Source organism: Stegastes partitus, unplaced genomic scaffold, assembly GCF_000690725.1.
Source record: "Stegastes partitus isolate 25-593 unplaced genomic scaffold, Stegastes_partitus-1.0.2 Scaffold751, whole genome shotgun sequence".
Taxonomy (NCBI): domain Eukaryota; kingdom Metazoa; phylum Chordata; class Actinopteri; family Pomacentridae; genus Stegastes; species Stegastes partitus.
The window spans coordinates 91,969-117,833 of record NW_007578482.1 but is presented as its reverse complement, the minus strand read 5'-3'; the positions used below and the strand labels follow the sequence as shown (position 1 = coordinate 117,833).

The window sequence follows — 25,865 nt, the reverse complement described above, 5'->3', positions numbered from 1 at the left end:
CTCATTTTTTTTCCCAATCACTTAAAAACGCTGGATTAGAAAACCCCATTTAAACACATTGCAAAAAATGTTAGCTTTAGATTTAAAACCAACCTCATGGGTGGTGTTTAGTTGTAATGATAAAATGCGGTCAGGTTCATGTTGGGCCACTGATCTGTTAAATAAAATCTGATAATTGGTCATGGAAAACCATTCGCAATCATTTGTAGCATTATTTAAAAAAAAGAAAAAGTAGGGAACTATTTGCTGATGTATCATTAAAAAATGTCAAAACCGACAATTTGACTTTTGCATAAGGTCAAAAGTACGACTGTGAATAGAAAACAGGGTCTCTGCTGCTTTTAGAGTTCACTTCCCAGGCTCTGCTGTTCTGTACTTTGGACAGACATTAAATTAGTGAGCGTAGTTAGTTAATTTGTTTATTTTTCCAGGAACTGCACACGACAAAGTAATTACACCAGAGTTAGCTAATATCCATCGGTTGTCCCTGGATAGACACAGAAAAAGAGAACAACCACAGAGCCACAAATACACTTGAATAAACAATACAAAACGTAAAAGTCCATCAGTGTGAGATACTGAATAAAATCACTAAAAACCATAACAAGAATGGTAGTCACTGAGGGGGACAATTTTGTGCAGCATCCAGCCAGATCTTGATGTTGGGTTTAAACCCTGCAAAGCTTCTTGAACCTCTCCATGTTTGTAGGGATGGAATTCCACTTCTTCAGTGTTTTAATTGAGAAAGCAGATTGACTAAAAGCTGTCTTTCGGAACTGAAGAACCAACTGACCTCAGATAGATGCTCTGGTCCTACCTGCACTGCCACTGCCTGGGTAGGCTGGGCATCCTCTAAGAGGAAGGGAGGGCAAGACGAGAAATAATTTTAAACATCAGGCATGCGTCAGAGTAAAAGAAGAAATGAGGAAACTGTATTTTATTTTTTTTGGTAGACTATTGCAATGATGGTGATCTCTTGGCTTTTTACCTAACACTTTAAGGATTTGTTTATACACAGAATGACGCTTTCAGAAACCAAAATGCAGTAGGTGTAAACTCCAGCTGATTACAGAGGACCTTTTCAGCAATATAATCGCTCCACATTTGCCTTTATTATTGTACTGAAAACTCCATCATGAAGTAGTAATCTGACAAAGCTGAAGGAATCACAGACTCTGAAGCAGGTGTAGAGCTTCGAATGTGATTGCTGTAATTTTGGACATAAAGAAAGGTGAAAAAGTAAATATGTCCCAGTCAGGTTTTGGAGGGTCCACTTTAACTGTGTGTCAGCGAGCTACATTCCAATTGCCAAATCAGCAGAGTGCTATCACATGTCAGCCGTGTTGATATGGTTGGAGAAAAATGTGTCCCACACTGAGATAGACTGAGTGCACTGTGGGTAAAGCAGTAGAATGACAACTGAATGTTTTTTTTTTTGTTTTTTTTTTTAACAAAACTTTATTTAAACACATTCAACACAACACTGTGGGACTTTAAAACAATGAGAGTCTAAAATAACAGATGCATTGACCTGGAGGTCCTTGTATCCTGTCTTATGTGGCAGTACATACAGTTTCCTCTCAATATAAACTGACACTTATTCTCCTTAAAACATTAGGAGAGCTACAAATTGATCATAGATTTAAAAAATTGTAGCTTTGTCAAGGTAGTCTTATCATTTGCTCTAAATTTATAACAAAAGACACGAGGATGAAATGACTAGAATTCTGTGAGACTGGAAATAAAGCAGGTCACGTGGTCCCAGAACGTGATCAGGTTCAAAGTTGAAAGTCAAGCAGCACTGCGACTAAGCGGCATGGCGGCGCTGCTGGGACGTGTGGCCCTCCTCCAGGCCTTCCAAGCGCGGACAGCGGCTCGGAACGGCTCGTGCAGATCGGCAGCTGCACTTTTCTGCTTCAGACACTCCGGTAAAGTGTCGGGCGGACCCGGAGCACCCACACGACCGTACAGCTCCGACCTGAAGGATGACCTGCGCGTCAGGTACCTGGACGGAGACGACGCTGGTAAGTTCCGGATGGAGTCAGTGCCAATTCTAATGCAGCCTTGTCAGAGTATGAACTACTGCTGTCGGGAAAACGATACAAAATTTACGTTTAGCTTTTCAACAAACGGAACTGACTGTGGCGGTGCACAATCCGGCCGTAGTCTGCTACCCGGACTCCTGCAGAAGGAGAGCTACGCACAGTGCGTGATGACGTCACAATGGGACGTCAACCCGAGATATTACACGTCCAACCGTCTCCACTGCCAAATTGTAGTTTGTTTGTTTTTTGACTACTTCCTGTCTGTACTACAGCCAGCCCGTCATAAAATGTAGAATAAGTGACCATGCCGTAATCATTGATAAAATAAAATAAAACAGTTGATTAAAATTACCTACAGAAGTTTAGGAGGTCTTCCACACGGTTGTGGAAGCTTGTCCACTGTAATTTAAAGTTGTTATTGGAGTTCTCAGGAGTCTTGGGTTAGGGATTTAAAAATCATCCAAGCAGAAGAATAGAGGTGATCAAAGTCCCATGGCTTTATCGTGAAATATGTAGACGTATATAGGCAAAAAATATTAAATCACATTAAAACATTACTAATCCAAATATTGTAGTTTTTAACTAATCATGTAAGTCAACTAATAATGCTTTTATGTATGTGCTTGGTGCGTCATTTCACCATTTTTACAAAAAAGTTCAAACACTATTGTAATATATATATATATATATATATGTGTGTGTGTGTGTGTGTGTGTGTGTGTGAGGAAAGGTAGTGCTGTGTAAACCAGTTCAAAATGTGCTGTCTTTGAACTTTGGGGATACGTTCGTCATACGTCATTCTGTTTGACGTTCATAACATTAGCGCGTATGAAAATCTGTCTGTGTCATTAAAATGTACTAGACATGGGAAATTACAGCAAATGTTTTATGCTGTTGCAAAAACTCATATTAGATGTGACTTGAGTGAGCTTTGTAGTACCTCTTCTAGTGCTTTGTTTTTAGCTTTATTCATCCAGGTAGTGAGATATGCCCCTGAGGTGAAAGTATATGCAACGTTGCATGTAAACTAATCTAATAGATAAAAGAACAATGAACTGTGTTCTACCCTTAGAATAATCAGTCCCAACCTTCAGCAGTCACTTGCCTAGGGTTGTGTAGGTTACCCTCATGCCACCAAAACAGCTCTGAGCCATCAAAACAAGGACTCCACAAGCTGAAGGTTCGCTGTGGTTTTAGGTCCCAAGATGCTACCTGAAGATCCTTTCAGTCTTGGAAGTTGCAAGGTGGGGTCCCCATGCTTCAAGCGTGTTTTTCCTGCACATCTCATAGATTGGACATAGATTGGACTGAAATATGAGGAATGTGAAGGCCAATTCAACACCTTAAACTCTTTTTCATGTTTTTCAAATCATTCTTGAACCATGTCTGCAGTGTGTAAAGGAACATTATCCTGCTGAAACAGACCACTGTTATCACCTAGCAATCCATATTATGTACAGTGAAGGTACAGCTCTGTACCTCTGTGTAGCCCTTTGTTGGTTCTTTCACTGTTGGACAGGAGTCTGCATGAGCACTCTGACCGGTCTGCAGCTACACAGCCCGATACTACTTAGTTTACTAAGTAGAATTATTATTTTCAGCTGTTTGTGCTGCTGTAGCTGTTCTTTTTCAGACTGAGACTAACCACTCTATACTAAGAACACCACATAAGACCTGTTGTTTTGGAGATCCTCTGCTTGATTGTTGAACCATCACATTTTGGTTCTTGTTAAAGTTGCTCAAATCCTCATGTTGCCCAATTTTTCTTGCCTCTAACGATATACCTTCAAAGACTGACTGTTCACTGTGCTGCCTGATATATGTGACCTCTGTCAGGTACCGTTTTAACAAGACAATCAATGTTATTCACTTCATCTCTCAGTGGTCTTAGTGTAGTAGTTGCTGATTGGTGTGTGCATCAGAGTGTCTGCATTCATTCTTCCTCATTTAAAACCAGTCCTCTATATTTTTCAAGTTTAAAATCTGTGTTACCTCACTGTTTGGAAGCATTTTTTTATATTATCTGGTGGGGGCTGCACAGAGGCTTGGGGTCAGCACCATCACCTCACAGCTGTTCATGTTCTCTGGGTTCTCTGGCTTCCTTCCACAGTCCAAAGACATGCTGAGGTTGATTGGTTAATTGGCTAAATTGTCCCTAAGTGCAAATGTGAGTGTTTGTTTCACTAGAGTCGCGGGGGGCTGGAGCCTATCCCAGCCAACTCAGGGCGAAGCCAGGTTCACCTGGACAGGTCGCCAGTCTATCACAGGGCTACACTTAGAGACAGACAATCAAGCACACTCACATTCACACCTACGGACAATTTAGAATCACCAATTAACCTCAACATGTTTTGTGGACTGTGGGAGGAAGCCGGAGAACGCTGCATGGAGAGAACATGCAAACCACTCAGAAAGAGGCATCCTACCCGGGACGCAAACCGCAGGACCTTCTGGCTGCGAGCCGACGATGCTAACCACCGAGCTGCCGTTCACAGCCATTCACAAAATATTAATCATCCAGTTATTTTCTTGAATAGACAACTGATCATGTTCACAGCTGAGTCAGCTCAAAGAACACCCCTGAAGACAAATACCAATTACTGTTTTTGGGAATTGTTTGCAATGTCTTTGTTTAGTGTAGTTGGCTTCAACAGTTTCAAAGTCACAGTTTGATTATTGTCTTATTCCTATTCAGTATTTTATGATGCCTTGCTCACATAAACCATTCTCGGAAACCTACTCCAAAAACAGTGTTCCAGTGGTGTACAGTTCATCTCTTACATATCTGCTATATATAGCAATAATATTTTTAGGATTCGATGTTGATACATGGTGCTCGTGTTTCAGGTTGAGACATCATTTACCACAATGTTGTGTCAACCAGGAAACACAAGCACCGTCTATCAACATGGAATCCTAAAAATATTAATGCTGTTTTTATTGACATATTACTTCTGTGGTGCCGTGGTTAATTAGCACGATATTGCATGTGTCTTTCAGGTATCGTTGTTATTGGGATGAACCGTCCCAAAGCCAAAAATGCCATCAGCAGAAATCTTGTCAACATGGTATGTATTACTGTCCACTGTTTAATTTATGATGGAATTGCTAAAAGTGAGGTAATGATTGGTAGCACTGTTTAAGCTGGAATTCTGCTTCTCTGGGCCATATAGTGCATAGAGTCATGTGGATGGATGCCACTCAGATGTTTGTGTGGTTGCTTGTTTTGTATTTTGTATTTGTATTTGTTTTCTTCTCCATTTCTGAACCTCCTCCCAACACAAGATGATGTAAACAATCAACATGCGTGGTGTGCAATTCCTAATGATACGCTGTTGAAATTTGGAATGAGTGCGAGTCTGTCTGTAGTTACCTATGATGGCTTACTATATCTGCATTTGTAAGATGTTTGAGTGTCCTCAGAGAGGCCTCATTCCAGCTTAACTATCATGACTCAACAGTTAAAGGAAAGCAGTCCGTGGAAAAACTGATGTTTCTGTTTGTCATGCACTTCTGTTTAGTTTTTTCTGATCTCTCATAATGTCTGTGTTAGTCTTGAATTATACTGTTTTTTTTTTATTGTTATGTAATCTTAGAGAAGTTCTACATTCATGTTATAATGCATTATGAGCAATGTGTGTTGTCTCATCTTGTCTTTCAGATGTTTGACGCTGTGGAGGACATCAAGAAGAATAACAAAGTGCGCAGTGTCATCATTTGCAGTTTGGTTCCTGGTATCTTCTGTGCAGGTATACTATTGTTGTTCATTGCACTGGAGTGGTGTTTCTCTATTGGAATTTGCTATTTATGAAGTGTTTGCCTGTTATGTTCTCATTCTTCAGTTGTATATATGTTCATGCATAATTTTGTGTATATGTCATATTGAGATCTTGACCTTGTAGCACTCAGCAGATTAATGGAGAGAACTGTGTTTAGCTTAAATTCAGAAACCGTATCAAAGCTCCATTGATGGCCTATGCTGAGCTCCTCTGCAATATATTTCAGAAAGCTACTGACCTGTGGCTTGATGTTGCTGGTTTGTCTCTCTGTGCAGGTGCAGACCTGAAGGAGAGAGCCAAAATGGAAAAGAGTGAAGTGGGTGCGTTTGTATCAAAAGCAAGAGGCCTCATCACAGAGCTGGGTAAATACTGTGAATTATTACTATTATTATTATTATTGTGAATTATGGACTATGAATTAGAAATCAGTTGGTACATCTACTTGGAGGTGCTCCACACTTTAGACAGTGATGCATGTTCATGCAACACTTTTTTAGATAATTGTATGATAATGACAATGAAATGGGGGGGAAAAAATGAAACTTTAAGTAATGACACAAATCAGCAAGAGTCAAGACAGCAGAATTAGATTTTGTTTTCTAAAGATTATTGCACTGATACTGTGACAGTCACAATGCTTCTGCTTCTTATCTTGGTATTGTTTATATCTTCTTACCTGACCAAAGCTTGGGACACATCACAGTTGATTATGTGTGAGTTTTAGGGTGACACAAATATGCTTGGATGAAACCCTGGAGAGAGTTAGGGTTACCGAATGTCTCAGACTAATTTTATGATTTCTCTACGTCATCCTAATATGACAAGATGCAGGTGAAACCTCATATGTAGCAAATAAAATTGGACGGCTCTGTTTTATGGGCTGATGTAGTTTGTTCTATGTGTAAGCACTGTATAAATACAGTGTATGCCTCGTGATTGGTACCATGTTTTCTTTTTCATAGGTAACCTGCCAGTACCAACAATTGCTGCTATTGATGGAGCTGCCTTAGGAGGAGGCCTGGAAATGGCCCTTGCTTGTGACATCAGAATTTCCTGTAAGACTCAGTTAACCTAACTTTAAGGTTAAGATACGTTTGTCTTCTATATATGCACAAAACACTGTTATTGTTTATTAGCACAACAGAAGTTCTCAACTGCAATTTTTTGGAGACTGTGCCAAATGTATGCCTTGTAATGTTACTTTTTATTTATTATTAAATGATTCAAACCCTTTTAAGAATAGGATTCTCCATTTTGAGGATGAAAATATTTTGCAACCCACAAGACAGAAACTGCTGCATTTTAACTTGTTAATTAATGTACTTTAGGTCTCTTTATTGTAGCTTAAATACATTGCTACTATTAGTACTGCTTATATGTAAGTAGTAATTCTGGCCTTTGATCTCTCTAGCAAATACAGCGAAAATGGGACTTGTTGAGACTAGACTCGCAATTATTCCTGGAGGCGGTAAGGCTGGATTTCTTTTTTTTATTTTAAAATTTCTTATTTTCATTTTTGCATTGTCTAGACAAATCTAGTGTGTAGATACAGCAAAGCTTAAGAATTCATTAAGAATGCATTGATGTATGAGAATGTGTGTGTTTGTGTGTCGCTAACCACTGATCCAGATCGTCACTATTATTTTGTATTAGGCTTCTGCAATTTGCTTCACAGGCATTTTCTAGTGTCGAGGTGATTTGAATAACACAATATTTAATTCCATCAATAGGCCATTTAACACCATTTGTTGAACTGTATCTGCTGTGGAAGTCTACCATCTATATCCATGGCCATTGTTTTGCCTTTTTCCTTTATAACTTGTATAGACACAAGAGCCATTACGTGTGGGATTGTTGTGGACGGTTTAGCTAGAGATAGACGTACATCATCTGCATACAATGAAAATTTATGTTTTCCAATTTTTTTGTCAGTTCCATTATGTTATTGTCAATTCTAATAAGCTATGCTTGTAGTTCAATACTGATATCACCACTTGCGGATTAAAATACAGCATATGTATGCATTTTGCATGGTATACCAAAACAACAAAGTTTTGCAATACCCTCCTGTTAGATTCAATACTATAATTTATTTCATTACCATTAGTACCAAAAAAACAACCATATTTTAATAGAAGTCATATTTTCTGTAAGTTGGCTTGCTGTGACAGTGGGGCAGTATGTGGATGTTCAGTGCTTTGCTTCCACTCCCTGCAGGCATAGTGGGTGGCCAGTTGTTTTTTTTCTTTTATTCTAAGAACACTGCAGTTGTCAAAGTAACAAAACAAGAAGCGTCCATTGATTGTCCAAACAGTAGATGTACGAAGCAAAATGTGGCATTTTTTCCCGTATAGTCAACAGTCAGGGTGAGCCCATGGAGACCGCAAAGCCTGTTTAAAACAAACGTTTTATCCATTCAACTTGGCAAAGAGTGGCAAGTTAGTGAATGTGAGAGATAACAGGAAGAGGAAAAGATGTGCTTGAGCTTCCGGGTCAGTACTCGTGTGGTTGACTAGTCGGCTCACTGAGTAATTCTGTTTTTTATGTCTTTTTAACCTTTTTATCACTTTTTAAACTTAAAAAAAATATATATATATTATTAAGCACTGCGAGGATACTCAGTCCAATGCCTTCTGGGCACAACACCCTGCAAAATAAGGATACAGTCATTCAAAAGTTTGTCTTAGTTGTTGGGATGATCTTTTTCCTTACATAGCCCGTGGCCTTGTTAGCATCCATGAAGTGCACTTTATTGTTTCCTAATGAACCCATGACCTTCCTGAGCTCTATTCCAAAATCCTCTGTAAGAGTCACTCTGACTATAGTGTCCTTGGTTGTGTTGTTCAGAAATATGGAAATTGGATTGCCGTTGTAGTTGAGTTGACAACCACAGTCACAGGCTTCTTTTGGCATGTTCATGGCATTTCCCTTGAATGTTTTATTCAGGTTTCTCATTTCTCCTATGTAGGTGGCACACAGCGTCTCCCTAGGGTGATTGGTGTGTCTCTTGCTAAGGAGCTCATTTTTGCTGCCCGGGTAGTGGATGGAACAGAGGCTTACCGCCTGAAACTTGTCAGTCATTCTGTGGAACAGAATAAAAGTGGCGATGCTGCCTACCTACGGGCTTTAGAACTTGCCCGTGAGATCAACCCTCAGGTAACGAAACCACCTCACTTAAAGGCTGACCTTTCCATCAGGACAAATGTACAATTAACGAAAACTGCATTTGATTTAGCAATGAAAGGCATGAGTACATAGCAGCTTTTTCTCATTTTAACCTTGTAACAGATGAAAAGAGAGTCACTCTTTGATTTTTTTGCTCCACAGGGTCCAATTGCAATAAGGATGGCAAAATTGGCTGTCAACCAGGGGATAGAGGTAAGTCTTCAAAGTCAAAGTCGAGGCAACAGTTCTTTAACAAAATGAGACATTCCTACCTCAGTTTAAAGTAACATCAAGTAAATATGATGTATTGTGCAGCTGCATCACCTGTTCTTGGTGTTATTATAACGTAACAGTGTGTTTTATGATCTCTGTTAGATGAGCAGAACAGTTTTCATGGCAACAAACCGTATACAGTACCTTAAAATTCAAGTCACAATGCGACAGAATGTGACGAGAATATACAGGTCATACGTTTATATTTAACACGTGCAGTGTGACGTATGAGTCATGGCACACAAAATAGTACGACACAAATACAGACTGACACACATGCTTTTCCCAACAGAAACAAATTGATGCAGAGTTCACGAATGATCATTCTCATAGACCCCTCACTCTGATAAGTTCATCTATAGTGTTGTCAGAGACCCAACTCTTCCATTAAGTTATTAATGTAAGGAGCCAAATGTGGCAGGAAGATCTCTGGTTTTAGGTTAAGGGTCTTTACTCTAGCCTAACTCATAGCTGATATCCAGCCAGTAAAGGCTAGATCAGCTTTGCATTGATGAGAAGAGGCACAAACTGTCTTCGTAGACATTTTTGTTGCATAGAGGTCAGGAAGAGCATCCAAGGTCTGCCAAACTAAAGTGTTGGTCCCTGTATTTAAGAGAGGGGGCCTGGAGAGATTGTTCTGACAACATAGGGAAAAAAAATGCTCAGCCTCCCTGAGAGAGCCTGTGCCACTGAACTGGAAAGGCGAGTCCACCTAGAGAAAAAAAAAAAATGTCACATTGAAGATGGTCAGGCGTGGGGCACTTGGTGAATTGAGGCAAAATGACCCATATGCCACCTGCCCTCAGAGTAACCACAAGAAAGACAAGTGTTCAGGGATCCACCAAGACTATGCATGGTCCCCAGTTCCATTCTTGATGCCTGAATTTTTTCAAATGTGTTTCTGTGCTACTTGTTGCCACTTCTTGATTTGATGTAATAAATATGAGCTAGCAGGTCAATGTAAGTGTTATTAAAGCAGGGGAATTTTGTGAAAAAAAAAAAAGTCTTAATAGTTAAGAAATGATTCCTAAACAATATTTTTTGTAAACCCTATGAAATAAAGCTAAAAGTTGGAAAACACAAAAACAGAGTCACATGCAAAATCTAGACATTTTCTGCTGCATTGTGAACTTTCACTGAAAGATACCACATTCTCTTGCAGGTGGATTTAGCTACGGGTCTGGCAATTGAAGAGGCATGCTATGCCCAGGTGCGTATTTGAGCAAGTCACCTCTTTACACAGCTGAATGAAATATGACCTGAATCAGTCTGGTTTTAAACAGTCACTCTCCGAGACTGCTCTCCTATGTGTAACAGAATCACTGTGTTCTGCTAGAGTTGCTGACAGTCTTGCGCTCTATTGCTGTTACATCTGTCAGCTGCCTTTCATTGGTTAGCCATCAAATCCTCCTCTGCACACTCACTGAGCTTGGCATCTCAGGATCTACCCTCCGCTGGTTCATGTTCTATCTCTCAGGGAGATATTTCAGAGTATCTTGAGGGGAGGAGTGTCTGAACCTCAGAGCCTATCCACAGAGGTTCCTCAAGGTTCAGTGCTCGGTCCCCTCCTCTTCTCAATATACACAGCCTCACTTGGTGCAATAGTCCACGCCCATGGTTTCTCATACCATTGCTATGCTGAGATTACCCTTTTACTATCTGTTTGTTCCCTTTAAAAATTGGACGGCACATATAAAATGTGTTGTAACTCCTACACCATCCACCTTGTTGGGATGTAAATACCCTCAAATTGAAGCTGAAAGTCTGCACTTAAAGCACATCTTGATCATTTTGTTTCAAATCCATTGTGGTGGTGTACAGAGCTGAAATGCTGAAAACTGTGTCAATGTCCACATATTTAGGGACGTGACTGTAAAACAATGGCAACTGGGACTGGAGCCTATCTCAGCCGACTCAGGGCGAAGGCAGGGGACACCCTGGACAAGTCAATGGCTATGTCCCCACTACAATAGGAAAATCCTTAGTGTTCGCCTGTGTGAGGCGAATGTGACAAATGTTACCTTTAGCTTTGATCATACGCCACAGATCAAGATCAAAGTTTTGTTGTTTGCTTACACAAAGAAAGCCTGGCTATATCAAACTTGATTTATAGTAGCGCCCTGAACACAGGAGGCATTGGAACTGCATTTTACAGGTGNCTTGGAATTTGAATTTGTATACAGAAGTATTATATACATCAGTCCAGTTCATCCAAAAAAGGTAAGACGAAGTTACATGAGTTTTCTATTTTTGAAATGTATCAACAACTTTGTTCATAATGTTTACATTTCCTGTGGCATGTTTGAAAGTTTATGATAGTGCAACTGAACAAGTAACAGTAAGAAGTGTAGGTGAGGTCTTATAGCATTCAGCTGTGCAGCTTGCTGGAAGGCAAGCTAGTGTTTAATGGTTGTGTGTAATGGGTTGTGGGTCTACATGAAGTTCATCACCTGCTGTTCAACTTGACAAAAAGTCGTAGTGTTAATGACAAACTAAACAACACGAACAGTAGAACAATATTTTAACACCTCTTTTGTTTTTTTGTTAAAAGTACTTTAGCTGAAGAGGGACATCATGGGCTATTGGTCTTTGAAGAAGGACCGCAGATGAGGAGGTTTCCAAGCTTTAGCACCAAATGATGCTTCTCCACTGGAGGATGGGCCTGAAGAGGTGTGGCAGGAGCAGCTTTCCCAAACTTCGCCTTCTGCTCTGCTACTGTTACTGATTATGCACCGGTCTTTTTTTTTTTAAACAATGTATCTACACTTTATACTCTGCACTATTGCACTAAGGCTGTACATTTTTGTGAAAATATCACAACTAGGTGAGTGATTAAAGGTTGTTATATTTCATAGAAAATTATTTCCAGTGTTTTTTGATGTCCTCTTTAGTTTTGTGAAGGAGGTTGCCCAGTTTGCCCAATGCCATTCTTAGATATTGGTAATGCTGAGTCATCTCCTTCATGATGATGAATTTCACCTCTTCCATACATCTGATGTGCACGACTTGGTCAGTCACCTCTTCAAGTGGAAGCAAACAACTCATTTACGAGAACAGATGAGAAAACAAAAAAATAAATTAAAAGTTCAAATACAATAAGTACACAGAATCATTGATAAAAGTAGAAAGCACACACATAAAGCAGGGAGCTAAAAAACACAAGACTTAAAAACTTAAATAAAATCAGGAAAAGCTCTCCGATAAAAAATGTGTTTTAAGAAGTGACTTAAAAGAGAGTGTGGAGATGGGTGTAATTGGTGGCAGAGGGCAGGGGAGAGAGGTGTGGGGCAGAGCTCAGGAGATTAGTGTCAGGTGAGTTGATGGGTCCAGGTGCTGCTGCTCTGGCTAATTGTGGATATGCTTGTGCACATAGTAGGGTGCTGGTGGGAGAAGAAGGGAGAAGGCCAAGGAGGAGGATCTCTGCCTGCGTTGGGGAGACAGAAGACGCCGACTGGAGAGCACGTGCTGCAGAAGCCGGGCTGCTGCAGACACACGGCCGCTTTGTGTTGTTTCTTTGTTTTGTGCCGGGTTTGGCACCGTACGGCAAATAAAGACTGTGGACCGGCGGCGATTCGTGTGTCTGTGCTGGGGGGGAACCCACGGAGGTAGCGAGACGGCTACAGAGAGCATGGAATTAGTCGACCTGATTGCCTTGGCCAGGTCTTTCCGGAGGCTTTTTTATGTACTCTGCAAAAAAAAACCTGTAGTTCTCCTGGGGGGCTGCAAGGTGACGCTGTGGTTAGCATCGTTGCCTCACAGCAAGAAGGTTGCCGGGTTGCATCCTGGTGAGGACACCCGGCATCTTTCTGCATGGAGTTTGTATGTTCTCCCCGTGCAGCGTGGGTTCTCTCCAGGTTCACCGGTGATTCTAAATTCACACAATTAAGTGTGCTTGGTTGTCTGTCTCAAAGTGTAGCCCTGTGAGATACTGGTGATCTGTCCAGGGTGTCAGCTGGGATAGGCTCCAGCCCCCCATGACCCTAATGAGGATTAAGCGGTGTATAGAAATGGATAGATAATGGATGAATGGATTATGTCATACAACGTTATTTCATGGTAAACTTAAAATAAACAGCACAATCTTGTACGATACCAACCTATACTCAACGAAACATCATTACACAAATACGGTGACAGCATATTCTACAGTCATCAAATAATTAATCCATTTTTAGTCACTACTTTCCTTGACTTGCTCATCCAATATGAACCAAAATGCATTCACAGTGCCACAATGTGTAGTAGCTAAAAATATGTGGTGTTCCTCCTGTCACCGCTGGAGGAGCTGTCGCTGAATACGCTCTCAGGGGTCATATTTTGGGGCATGAACCAACAACCTATGTGGTCGTTTGAGTTGGAGGACTTGTTGGGAGAGAATAACAGCTGCCCTCACAGGCAAGAGTGTGCTTCATTACCTCGTCAACAGCAGTGCTGAACATGGTTGTGTCCAGGAGATGGCCCTGCTGAACTCCACTTCTGACCTGCAGATAGTGATATTCAGTACCATTTTTTTTTTCTTCAGACTGAAAGTAAGAGAAGGCCATGCAACAAAAGTACCAAAACTCTCTATAAAGAATCTGTCTATAGAATAAGGTAGGGTTCCAACCAAAAACAGACCTGAGGCCATGGTAGTGAACACACTATAAAAAAAATGTAAAAAGACTTTGGCCCACATTAAAAATTCTTTACAGGGCTTCAGTTAGACATCACTTGGATTCTGCTGCCACCTGCTGATATAGAAGTTTTTCACAACTCATCAAAAGAAACTGAAGAAAGTTCAATAGATCATTTACATGGCAGATATTTTGACTTGTCACAGTAACAAAGGCTTGGGTGGAATTGATGATGAATAGTTCCATGAAGTGTTTCAGTGAGCCATCAACTTGCATGCACAAATGCAGGGCCTCTCCTGATTGAAATGCCCCCATTAAGTCCCTACCACAAAAATCAAGATGTCTGTGTGAAAAAAGTTTGCAGGTTTTCCATTCACCTCCATGTTCACATTTGGACTCAACACATTTTCATTGCAATCTTCTTACTGTGGAAAAAGTAAATATTCACTTTAATTCTACAAAATTCTGCTGCTGGAGGTGCTGTCCGTGGGTACCTTCGGCGCGGCTGGATGGGGGGCTCCCCACCTTGATGTGGGGGTCACTTTGTGTGTCGGGGTCCGGGTGCCGGTGCCCCCAGCGGTCATGGCCTGCGATTCCTCCCGGTGTGGACGGCCCCAATGGTAGCGTTTCCCACAATCCTCAGTGCCATGCCATGTCTCCCTACAATCACTGGCGAGAGTGTGTGTGTACACGCGTGTGTATCTGTGTGCATGTGTGTGCATGTGTGGGTGTATATGTAGCTGTGTGTATATGTATACATGGAGGTTCTCTTCAGTGATGAATCCAATTTTCAGTTGATGCCCACTCCAGCCAACTTACTGGTTAGGAGGAAGCCTGGAGAAGCCTACAAACCAGACTGTCTTGCCCCTACAGTAAACATGGGGGTGGATCAGTGACGATCTGGGGTTGTTTCAGTATGGGTGGAACAGGGCAAATGCAATTATATGAAGGGCCAATGAACCAGGTCATGTACAGGGCTACTCTTGAAAACAGTCTTCTTCCATCAGCTGGAAAACTCTTTCCTGCCTCGAATGACTGGATTTTCCAACAAGACAATGCCCCTTGCCACATGGCAAGGTCAGTTAAAGCCTGGATGGAGAACCAGAACATCAGAACCATGCCTTGGCCTGCTCAATCACCAGATCCAAATCCAATTGAAAATCTGTGGAAAATCATCAAATGCAAAATGGAGAACAACAAGCCCCAAAACAAAGCAAATTCGTTTGAATGTGTGCAACAGGAATGGGCTGCTGTGACAGCAGAACAATGTCAGAAGCTGGTGGAGAGCATGCCAAGACGCATGGCTGCAGTCATCAGAAACAATGGTTATGCAATCAAGTACTAACTCCTGTGTGTATCATTGGGGGGGCGGACATGAGTCTGAGATCTCTAAGTCAAGCATAATTTATAGAATCTATCTAAATCATATTGTCCCTTAAATAGGACACTGTAGGCTCTCATTTGATGGCCCAGTTGTGGGTGTGGAGCCAACACAGCACATGCACTGTCTTTTCAAAATGACGAGAATTTCAGTTGCCACATTTTATGCCAACAAGAGAGATAAATCATTCTTTTTTTATTTTTTTTCCCAGATATCATGACTCTGTTGCTAAAAATTTAGCTGTTTCTTTAAAATAAAAGTCCAGACTTCCATTTAGTAAGATCTTTTAAAAGTCACAATAATTTTAAAACTTTCAAAACACAGTTTTTATTTCATGTCCTTTGTAGTGGACACCAGGACTTACTGACTTCCATTTGCAATACATCCGGGAGCAGAAGACTAAGGGAGGAAGATAGGGATGCAAGGGGAAAACAGTTGTCAAGTGCATTAAGTGTAACATGTTCCTGTGTGTTTCAAAGACCAAAAACTGTTTCCTCTTGTACCATTCATGATGTGGTGTGACCTAAAAACTCTGCATCACTTGACTGTCAAGTATGCAGAATGCAGTTTTTTTTTTAACTGCAAAGAGTTGATTTTCTGTAAATTTAAGTATTCAAACATTCCTCAGTGTTCTGCTAAGTTTCAATTTTTGTTCAAATGTTTATTTTGGGAAGCACGAGTAAGAACATTATAGCAACTACACTGTTGGCCATAAAGTTGGAATACTTTTTTTTTTTTTACCTCCTCTTATGAAATGATTGTGACAATGTGATTTATTCTTGATTAGGTGTGTATCTTCTCAAAATTTTATTGATATCACAATATACATACAATACATAAAGCACCCTCCATAATTATTGGCACCCCTGGTTAAGATGTGTTAAAAGCCTTAAAATAAATTCAATTTTTTTTGCAGAAGCATACTCTCACACTGAAAATTGTAGAAAAATGTAACCTTCAACTCAACTCAAATGAATTGTTGGCAAAAGGGGGTTGTACAAAGTATGAACATCAAGGGTGTCCTGAACATCTGCTACATTGCCTCCTGGCAGTTCAACCCCTCCACTGGTGATCATCTTGTCCCTCTAGGATATCATCTGACCACACTTGTCCAATCCGAATGACATTCCAATGCCATTGGTGTAGATCCTGGTGATTTGGATCAGTTAGTTGATGTCTTACTCATTTCTGGCATACAGCTTGATGTCATCCATGTAGAGGAGGAGGCTTGTGGTTGTTTTTCTGTACAATCAATATCCAAATCCACTCTTTGTGATGATCTGACTTAGATGTTTCTGGCCTATGTAGAACAGCAGGGAGGACAGAGCATCTCCTTGGTATATTCTGCACTTGATGCTAATCTCTAGTGTTGTTTTCACAGTCCCATTGAATTCTTGATCAAGGCCCTTAGCATCCTGTTGACGTTGTATAGCTACAAGCACTTCAGAAGCCATGTGTATGACATTGAGTCCCTCCCTTCTGGGGATCCGTCATTATCAGGACAGTCTGGCCTTGGGTTTACCACTCTAGGTGGGTTCCATCCATTAGCAGTTGGTTCATTCATGCTGCTTGTCATCCATGGAGTGCAGTTAGCTTCTTTAGCCAGTAGGTGTGGGCCTGGTGCTGTCCAGCTTTTCATTCTTGACACTCTTTCCTGGATGTGTGCTATCATTATGATCACTGGGTCTTGTTCTGGGAGATTGGTGGTCTTCTCTCAGGTCCATCAAAACTGAGCATTGGTGTTATGCAAGCCTCCTTCTCCCATATACTTTTTCCAGTTCTGGTAAATCTCAGCCCTGGATGGGTCTAATCTCATATCATTTCTCTCCCACTGAGAGTATTCTTGTGATGGTTCAGTGAAAAACATCCTATTTATCCTTCTGCCTTCTACTTCTCTAGTGTACCTCTTCAGATGGGTTGCCAGGGCTGTGAGCCTTTGTTTGGCAGTCTCCAGTGCCTCAGGAATGAACAGCTTGTAGTGTTTCCTTGGTAGTCCTTTCTTCATAACACCTTTTTATAGTTCTGGCCAACTTACCTCCTTGTTGCCCTGATCTTGGCCTCCAGTCACCTTCTCCATGGGAAAACTACTTCTTATGGCTTATGATGTTCATCGTGTAGCCAAAAATCAGTAGGATTACTGTTGCGTACATCAGCCTATTGGTCTCAGTGATGGTCATGTCTTCTTAAAGACTTTCTATTTGTACTCTTTACCTAACCTTGGCAAATGGTAGTTACAGATATTTAGCTTAGTTATGACCTTCGGTCTCAGGTCAACTACCCTCTTGTTAAGGTTATATGGGCTTGTAATTGTTGTGGCTTGGTAGCAAAGTACCCAAGAATGAGGATGATGATCACATGACCTGTCATCCTGGCTCCCCCGTGCTGTAGCATCTTTGTTGTACCTCGTCAATCTTCAGTTGCGATAGCAGTTTGTGTTTGTGGACATTGGAACACTGAGCTAGAAGTTTCTACATTAGCATAGATATCAAGTGAGTTTCGAAGGCATATACTTCCTATCATTGAGATTGCTTGTATAGTAGCATTCCAATACTTCCATATTCTCTGCTCTAGTCCATTAATGTATTGTTTCAGTTGTCCACTTCTCATCAGCCTGCGCTGGTTCCCCAACACCTGATGACGTAGGCAATGTCCAACCCAGTATGACTCTTATATTTATTGTTCAACTGTGTTTTTTTGTGGGAATTCTAGCTGACAGTAGGAAAAAACAAGAAAAAATTAGGACGTTTATATAAATTGAGACCTTTGTTCATTCTGAATTTTAAGTCCAACTTTAATGTATTCAATGCATTGCAATTGCGTAGCTTTAATATATACTGTGTAATACACTTACAACATGAAACTACCAAATTATTAAATGGTATAGTTTGAATGTTTACAGATAACATAAATATTTGCTCTGATCTGTTTATAACGACCTTCATATTGCTTACATTCAGGAAGGGGGAAAAAAAAGGATGTTATTGCATAATCATAGTCTACATGATTAAAAGATAGAAAAAAAATACCCTTGTTGAAGTCTATANTTTTACAGGTGTTGTTAATTCAACACCTCAGCGTAGGCCTGCCTCAAAAAATGGGTTAATGGAGAGAGTAAACATTGACTTGGTACAGACTTCTGATAAAGAGGTGCATCTTGTTTTGGTACTCATATACTTGTGTTGTTTTTTAAGGTGATACCAACTAAAGATCGACTGGAAGGTTTGGCTGCCTTCAAGGAGAAGAGACGTCCTCACTACAAGGGGGAGTGAGGTCATAATCATTCCTTAAAACAATCAAAGTTCTGCCTTCAGGTCTTCTACTGTTCCTCTGCTTCCAACATATTTATGGGTGAAACTGTACACAATAACACATTAACCTGTACAGTACCCAGAGGACGTCTGTTTAACAGCAGGACATTGGGGTTCATCGTGGCTGGTGTTTTTGCCATTGACGAAGTGTAAAGTACTTGATGGGTGTGCTAACTAACTGCTTTAGGATTTGCAGAAGCCAAGCAAACTAACCAAGCACTGGCCACTGCCTAAAATATGTAAACATCAACAAAATCCAAAACACTAATTCTTTCAAATGGTTAATGCTATCTGATAGTCACTAACAAAAGCCTCCTTCAGTCATGAGCCAATCCTAGAGTTATTGAAATTTCTATAAAGCTCTGTGAATCCTGTATATGGATGATGCATCAAAAGGTTTATTGCTTTTTTAAACATTTTAATGGAAATGTGCTCCTGTGTTCAGAAGTCACGAGAGGTATGTGCATGAAATCTTAACACAATTTTTGGGTGACTGCGTTGGAAGAAGAATTAGTATGTTTTTTTTTCCATAGCTACATTTGTCTGCAGTGCAGTTGGAAAGGTGTGTAGATTTGGGGGTTTGAATAACTCTTTTTACACATCTGTTGGAAGTGTTATCAATAAATATATTTGCAAAAAAATCAAGTGTATATGTTCAGTGAGGCTGACCTCAAAAACACTCTAAAAATGTAGATTATCCTTTGAATTACATCATTTAATTTTTACTGACATACGGTGAAGCCATGATCTTAAGAAAGACAACTTTAGAAAACAAGCTCTGACAAATAACTCAAATAAGTTATCGTACCATCATTTCCCCAGAGCGTTCAACCACACTGTACAGCTTTCAACAGTGGATAGTGCTCGTTCAGTTGGCACTTGATGGTTAATTTGCTCATGCTAAAAGACTCACCACTAATACAGATCATTACATTTAATCAGAAAGCTCCAAACTCATGCACTTCAAAAAAAAAAAGAAAATGTGATCTTACAGGACTTCAGAAACTTTATGCTTTTCAAAATATGAGCCAGTCAAGCTGTATCCACACAGATAGCAGAGGCCATTGTTGTGAGTCATTTGAATTACATTTCTCTGAGTTGCCTTTTCTTCTGTATGATGTGTTGTAGTCTTCACTGATGCTTTTGTAAGCCAGTATCAAGACTCAAACGGCTTTTGTGAAACTGTTGAATGAATCAGTAAGTGAACTGAGGCCATGTCACACAGCTAAATAAAAATGCTGTCACAGAAATGTTTCTGTCTTATTATGCTTGTAATTTTGTAAGTGCACGGGATCTTTTCGCAAGGAATTGTGTCTGTCGAAGATGCTGCATATTCATGTTTATACCTATATATTTTATAACTGAGGACTGATTATGAGATCAAATGCTGTGAGCTGAAGTACAGGTAGAAGCTGATCCAAACAGTAACGGAGTACTGTACTTGCATTTTAAATGGTATTGGAGTGACATTCGGGGAACAAAATCTGAAGGTGTAATAATCAGACTGGGGTGTACATCTCTACCTTAAGAGGCGATCCGATACGAATCTAGATACGTGGGTTATGATACAATACATTTTAACACATTACGATGCCATGTGATACAGCTCTATTTGTGTGGTTAAAAATAATTAAAGAAAAATATATCAGGTCAGAACAATGTCATTGTGTTTATTTTTTGAATACACACAGACAAGACAGACTGTTGCTGTAAATAAGAGAAAATATTAACATTAACCCCTTCAGTATACTGCAATGCATAAACTTTGCAAACTGAAAACATTCCACTCAGTTTGTTCTGATGATTTTATCAAACCAAACTATGCTTTGTGTTGTTGTGGTGGGAAGCTGCTGTGTGTGTGTTTTGGTGAACAAATCCGAGCTAAGCTTCACGTTCTGCTCTGGATCTCTAAATCTGAAAGTGCAGACTTAACACACAACACAACACAACACAACACAATGTGCTTCTGTGTTGTGGGTTTTGCTTGGTGAGACAATATTTAGTTTTATCTGTCATTTTTAAACAGACAACGTGTGTCTGTGTAACGTTGTGACTATCAGCAGTTGATCGGGCGAGTTTCCTGAATAACCACCAGGTGTTAAGCACCTGACAGAATGGAAAGGATCAATAGGAATGAAAGGGATCCTAATCAAGCTGATCGCCGCCAAATGCGTAGAAACGCCAAACTCGTATTTTTACTGCTGGACTACATAGTTCTGAAATCATCTCACTGAACTTGTGTGGTTTTTTTTTGGCGAGGTCTTCTTCATGTAGTATCTTCATCTTCACACACCTGCAGGTCTGGTAGTGATGAAGCTGCAAACAGAACATCTGGAGTGTAAATACAGCAAGCATCGCCAGTTGACCTGGAACACTGGTGCTGTCGGCCATGCTGTTGTGTTGTTGTTGCTAGCAAACACGTTAGGCGAACGTTTCTCTTGTAATACGTCACAGCGGAAGTCTTGTGAGACCAGAGCGGCCATGTTTAGTAGCAGAGTTCTAATCAAACGATTCATAACTTTACAGCCGGACATCGACCGCTCCACAGTAGAAATAGATGGATCCAGAGGCCCGCAGATCAATGTATTCATATTATTAAAATCGATTTCTGGTTCATATCAGTAAATCTTTACACCTCTAAATCAAACCTCAGTCTACCTATTTTAATCAGATATACACACATAAAAAACATAATGTAAAACTCTCACTTTAAAAATGCAGGCCAGGAGACAATGTAAAAGTCTTTGCAAGCCGTTTGCCATGTTTCTGTATTTATGTGTGTGTCCGTATTTCTTTGGACGATTGTTTTGTAAAGAATAAGCACCTTCAGTAATCAGCGCTACGCATTATAAATAGGGCTTTCTTTAAACATTAAAATACTTTTCAGCCACGCTACCCTGTTAAAGATCCAGTCACCATTTTTTTTATGATGTTCAAATCAGGGGTCTGTGAGAGTCAAAACAGAAGCTTCAGCTTGTGTTTCCTCAAGCAGTTGATGGTTGATGTTGAGATCTTTTTGGATTATGGTCCTGTTGTAGAAGCCAACCTCTCATAAGTTTTAACTTTACCTGTTTTTAATACTCTGGTTTATTCAGACTTGGATTTGCAGACTTTTAATAGTGTCTTTTGTGATGTGAGGTGACAGGTAGGGTCTATTTCTGATGACTCTTCCATGTTGACCCCTGATCAAAACGACACAATGCTATGGTGCCCCACCTCTCCCTTCTTCACCAAGGTTTTCCTCAAGATTAAGTTCAGAGGGAAGAAGCTCTGGTGTAAGCTTGTCTCTTTTCTGTTTCGAGTTTTGTACTGTAACCTCGAGGCTGAACTAAAGATCAATCGACTTGTTCATTGTGATAATAGAATGAAAGATGGTGATACGCTGTAAGCCTGCTCGCTGGTGGGAGATCAGAGAGGTTGCAGCCATGTTGTTGACGGTAGACCCAAGGTTATCATGAGAATATATAAGTAAGTAGAAGGTCTATATGTGTGTGAGCCTGTGAATAGACTGTTGAGGCCCTGGCCAGCAGTTGCACGCAGATCTGCCCTGTGGCTTCATGTTGCTGCTGCACAGAGCCTGACATCAGACTGAACATCCCCACTGTGGCTGGCCTCCTTCCGGCAGATGTCCCAACTCTAAGCCGGGGGGAATCCCACCACAAGTCTGAATTGCGTAAAGAAAGACCGGTTCCCCAATGCTGGAGGCCTGCACCCCAGCCGTTTCTCATGGGAAACCGAGAGTGTAACTGTAACCATGCCTTCATAGAATTAGAGTTTTTCTTTACCTTTTTTTTTGGGAACCGTTTTTGTCACCACAGGACAGTCTGGGAGATGCGGCTCTTCCTCCTTGGCAACGCACAAGGACTGTTTGTGTTTTAACGGTTTCTCAACAGGTGGTTTTGGTTCTCAAATTCCAATCAATTGTGAATGAAACTGTATTATACTGCAGGTAACGGCTTCGAATATTGTAAAACTGAAGTACAGCAAATCTTGTTTTCAGTGCAGAGTAGTAGTGAGGTATGTGCATTGTTTTAGCTGTTGTGGAAGAAATCTGGAGAGATACAATCCAAAGTAGATGGACATATGCTGTTTTTCCTTTTAAAGTATGGATGAACTGAAACTGCACAATGAGGTAACACAAGATTAGAACTGTTGACAGGCTATGAGTCATTATTGGATAAGACATATATTATTGATATCAACAAGGTACCAATAAAGTAATAATCTCAAATGAACTCAGTTCTGAAAACTCCATATGTTACAAAAGTCATGAACAAAGGCTCATAAGTTTCTCACTTTATTTGTGGTCTCGGAGTTTCCGGAAGATCAGATGGCAATTGGTCCGTTAGGTTGGTCTGCCTGATGAAATAAAGAGCTTAAAAGGATGAGTCATGATGAAAGACAACCTGTAGAGTCCAAAGTTGTTCTCAGTTTGATGTTGTCTCTACTCTATAAAGCACAAGTGAACACTCCTCACTCCAACACTCACAATGTTAGGTATAACATTAGTTCTTGACCTTTAACTGTTTATTCTAGGTTTATATCCTGATAGACATCATATGTCTAGAAAAATAATCCCTGCTCTGGATTTATGTTTACTGCTTGCAAAAAGAGTCATAGCACTCTCCAGTAACCCAAAATTCATGAACTGGATTAAGGAAATGTCTACAGCTTTACCTATGGAGACGATTACTTACATTATGAACGGGGAAACTATCAGTATTTCAAAACATTTGGGTATCATGGGTTCTTTTTATGGAATATAAGGAGAGTGTGGATTTAAGTAAATTGTAAATGGTCTGCACTTCTATAGCGCTTTTATCCAACATGCTTTACAATGTGTTTCTCATTCACCCATTTACACACAATTTCATACACCAATGGGGACAGAGCTGCTATTGGGCACAACTTCAGGTTCAGTGTCTTGCCCAAGGACACTTTGACTGTGGAGGGGCGGGGGATCGAACCACCAACCTTGCGATTGGAGGAAAACCCACAGGTGTTAGGGAAGTAATGTGAGGAATGTGGCGGAGGAGGCGTAGTCATCAGTAGTCCTCTGCAGTTTCCTAAAATAATTTCCTTTCTTTTGATACTTGATTTCTTTATTCTGTGTGAATTGTACATTTGAGTTTATATTTTTGAACCATGCACAATAGTGAAATAATCTGGGCTATCCCTTGATAAAACAGAGAAACCTTTATTGTTTTGGTTATGGTTCTGTTTTGTTTTGTTTATTTGATTTAATCAGGTCATGTACTTTGTACTTTCACCCAAGTGTTGCTCTATGTTATCTCATACATACGTGACTTGTAAGGAAGGACAATTTGAACGCTGGACAATAATTTAGCTGCCCTTGAAGTTTCCTTTGATGCGAGAGCACTCTTATCTCTGTATATCTTTGGAAATATTTTGAAAACTCAATGAAGATAATGTGGGGGGGGGGATAAGGTTGCTTGGAATTTGAATTTGTATACAGAAGTATTATATACATCAGTCCAGTTCATCCAAAAAAGGTAAGACGAAGTTACATGAGTTCTATTTTTGAAATGTATCAACAACTTTGTTCATAATGTTTACATTTCCTGTGGCATGTTTGAAAGTTTATGATAGTGCAACTGAACAAGTAACAGTAAGAAGTGTAGGTGAGGTCTTATAGCATTCAGCTGTGCAGCTTGCTGGAAGGCAAGCTAGTGTTTAATGGTTGTGTGTAATGGGTTGTGGGTCTACATGAAGTTCATCACCTGCTGTTCAACTTGACAAAAAGTCGTAGTGTTAATGACAAACTAAACAACACGAACAGTAGAACAATATTTTAACACCTCTTTTGTTTTTTTGTTAAAAGTACTTTAGCTGAAGAGGGACATCATGGGCTATTGGTCTTTGAAGAAGGACCGCAGATGAGGAGGTTTCCAAGCTTTAGCACCAAATGATGCTTCTCCACTGGAGGATGGGCCTGAAGAGGTGTGGCAGGAGCAGCTTTCCCAAACTTCGCCTTCTGCTCTGCTACTGTTACTGATTATGCACCGGTCTTTTTTTTTTTAAACAATGTATCTACACTTTATACTCTGCACTATTGCACTAAGGCTGTACATTTTTGTGAAAATATCACAACTAGGTGAGTGATTAAAGGTTGTTATATTTCATAGAAAATTATTTCCTGTTGTTTTTGTTGTCCTCTTTAGTTTTGTGAACGAGGTTGTCCAGTTTGCCCAGTGCCATTCTTGGATATTGGTAATGCTGAGTCAGCTCCTTCATGATGACTAATTTCACCTCTTCCATATGTCTGATGAGCATGACTTGGTCAAACAGTCACCTCTTCAAGTGGAAGCAAACAACTCATTTACGAGAACAGATGAGAAAACAAAAAAATAAATTAAAAGTTCAAATACAATAAGTACACAGAATCATTGATAAAAGTAGAAAGCACACACATAAAGCAGGGAGCTAAAAAACACAAGACTTAAAAACTTAAATAAAATCAGGAAAAGCTCTCCGATAAAAAATGTGTTTTAAGAAGTGACTTAAAAGAGAGTGTGGAGATGGGTGTAATTGGTGGCAGAGGGCAGGGGAGAGAGGTGTGGGGCAGAGCTCAGGAGATTAGTGTCAGGTGAGTAGATGGGTCCAGGTGCTGCTGCTCTGGCTAATTGTGGATATGCTTGTGCACATAGTAGGGTGCTGGTGGGAGAAGAAGGGAGAAGGCCAAGGAGGAGGATCTCTGCCTGCGTTGGGGAGACAGAAGACGCCGACTGGAGAGCACGTGCTGCAGAAGCCGGGCTGCTGCAGACACACGGCCGCTTTGTGTTGTTTCTTTGTTTTGTGCCGGGTTTGGCACCGTACGGCAAATAAAGACTGTGGACCGGCGGCGATTCGTGTGTCTGTGCTGGGGGGGAACCCACGGAGGTAGCGAGACGGCTACAGAGAGCATGGAATTAGTCGACCTGATTGCCTTGGCCAGGTCTTTCCGGAGGCTTTTTTATGTACTCTGCAAAAAAAAACCTGTAGTTCTCCTGGGGGGCTGCAAGGTGACGCTGTGGTTAGCATCGTTGCCTCACAGCAAGAAGGTTGCCGGGTTGCATCCTGGTGAGGACACCCGGCATCTTTCTGCATGGAGTTTGTATGTTCTCCCCGTGCAGCGTGGGTTCTCTCCAGGTTCACCGGTGATTCTAAATTCACACAATTAAGTGTGCTTGGTTGTCTGTCTCAAAGTGTAGCCCTGTGAGATACTGGTGATCTGTCCAGGGTGTCAGCTGGGATAGGCTCCAGCCCCCCATGACCCTAATGAGGATTAAGCGGTGTATAGA

At 40.6% G+C, this 25,865-nt stretch overlaps 1 protein-coding gene across 1 annotated transcript; it reads left to right on the top strand.

Moving 5' to 3' along the window:
- The first annotated feature begins 1,462 nt into the window (after window positions 1–1,462).
- Window positions 1,463–19,814, top strand: auh (AU RNA binding protein/enoyl-CoA hydratase). The gene is made up of 10 exons (XM_008291599.1): window positions 1,463–2,024; window positions 5,046–5,113; window positions 5,707–5,794; window positions 6,100–6,186; window positions 6,787–6,879; window positions 7,236–7,292; window positions 8,793–8,980; window positions 9,152–9,202; window positions 10,425–10,472; window positions 18,448–19,814. The coding sequence occupies exons 1-10, from the start codon at window positions 1,817–1,819 to the stop codon at window positions 18,523–18,525; spliced, it is 966 nt and encodes a 321-aa protein (XP_008289821.1). The 5' UTR covers window positions 1,463–1,816; the 3' UTR covers window positions 18,526–19,814.
- The last annotated feature ends 6,051 nt before the right edge of the window (window positions 19,815–25,865 follow it).

Coding starts and splice junctions, on each gene's coding strand:
- auh (XM_008291599.1), top strand. CDS start 1,817: ATGGCGGCGCTGCTGGGACGTGTGGCCCTCCTCCAGGCCTTCCAAGCG. Junction 6,880..7,235: donor TTGTGACATCAGAATTTCCT/GTAAGACTCAGT, acceptor TGATCTCTCTAG/CAAATACAGCGAAAATGGGA. Junction 10,473..18,447: donor AAGAGGCATGCTATGCCCAG/GTGCGTATTTGA, acceptor TTGTTTTTTAAG/GTGATACCAACTAAAGATCG.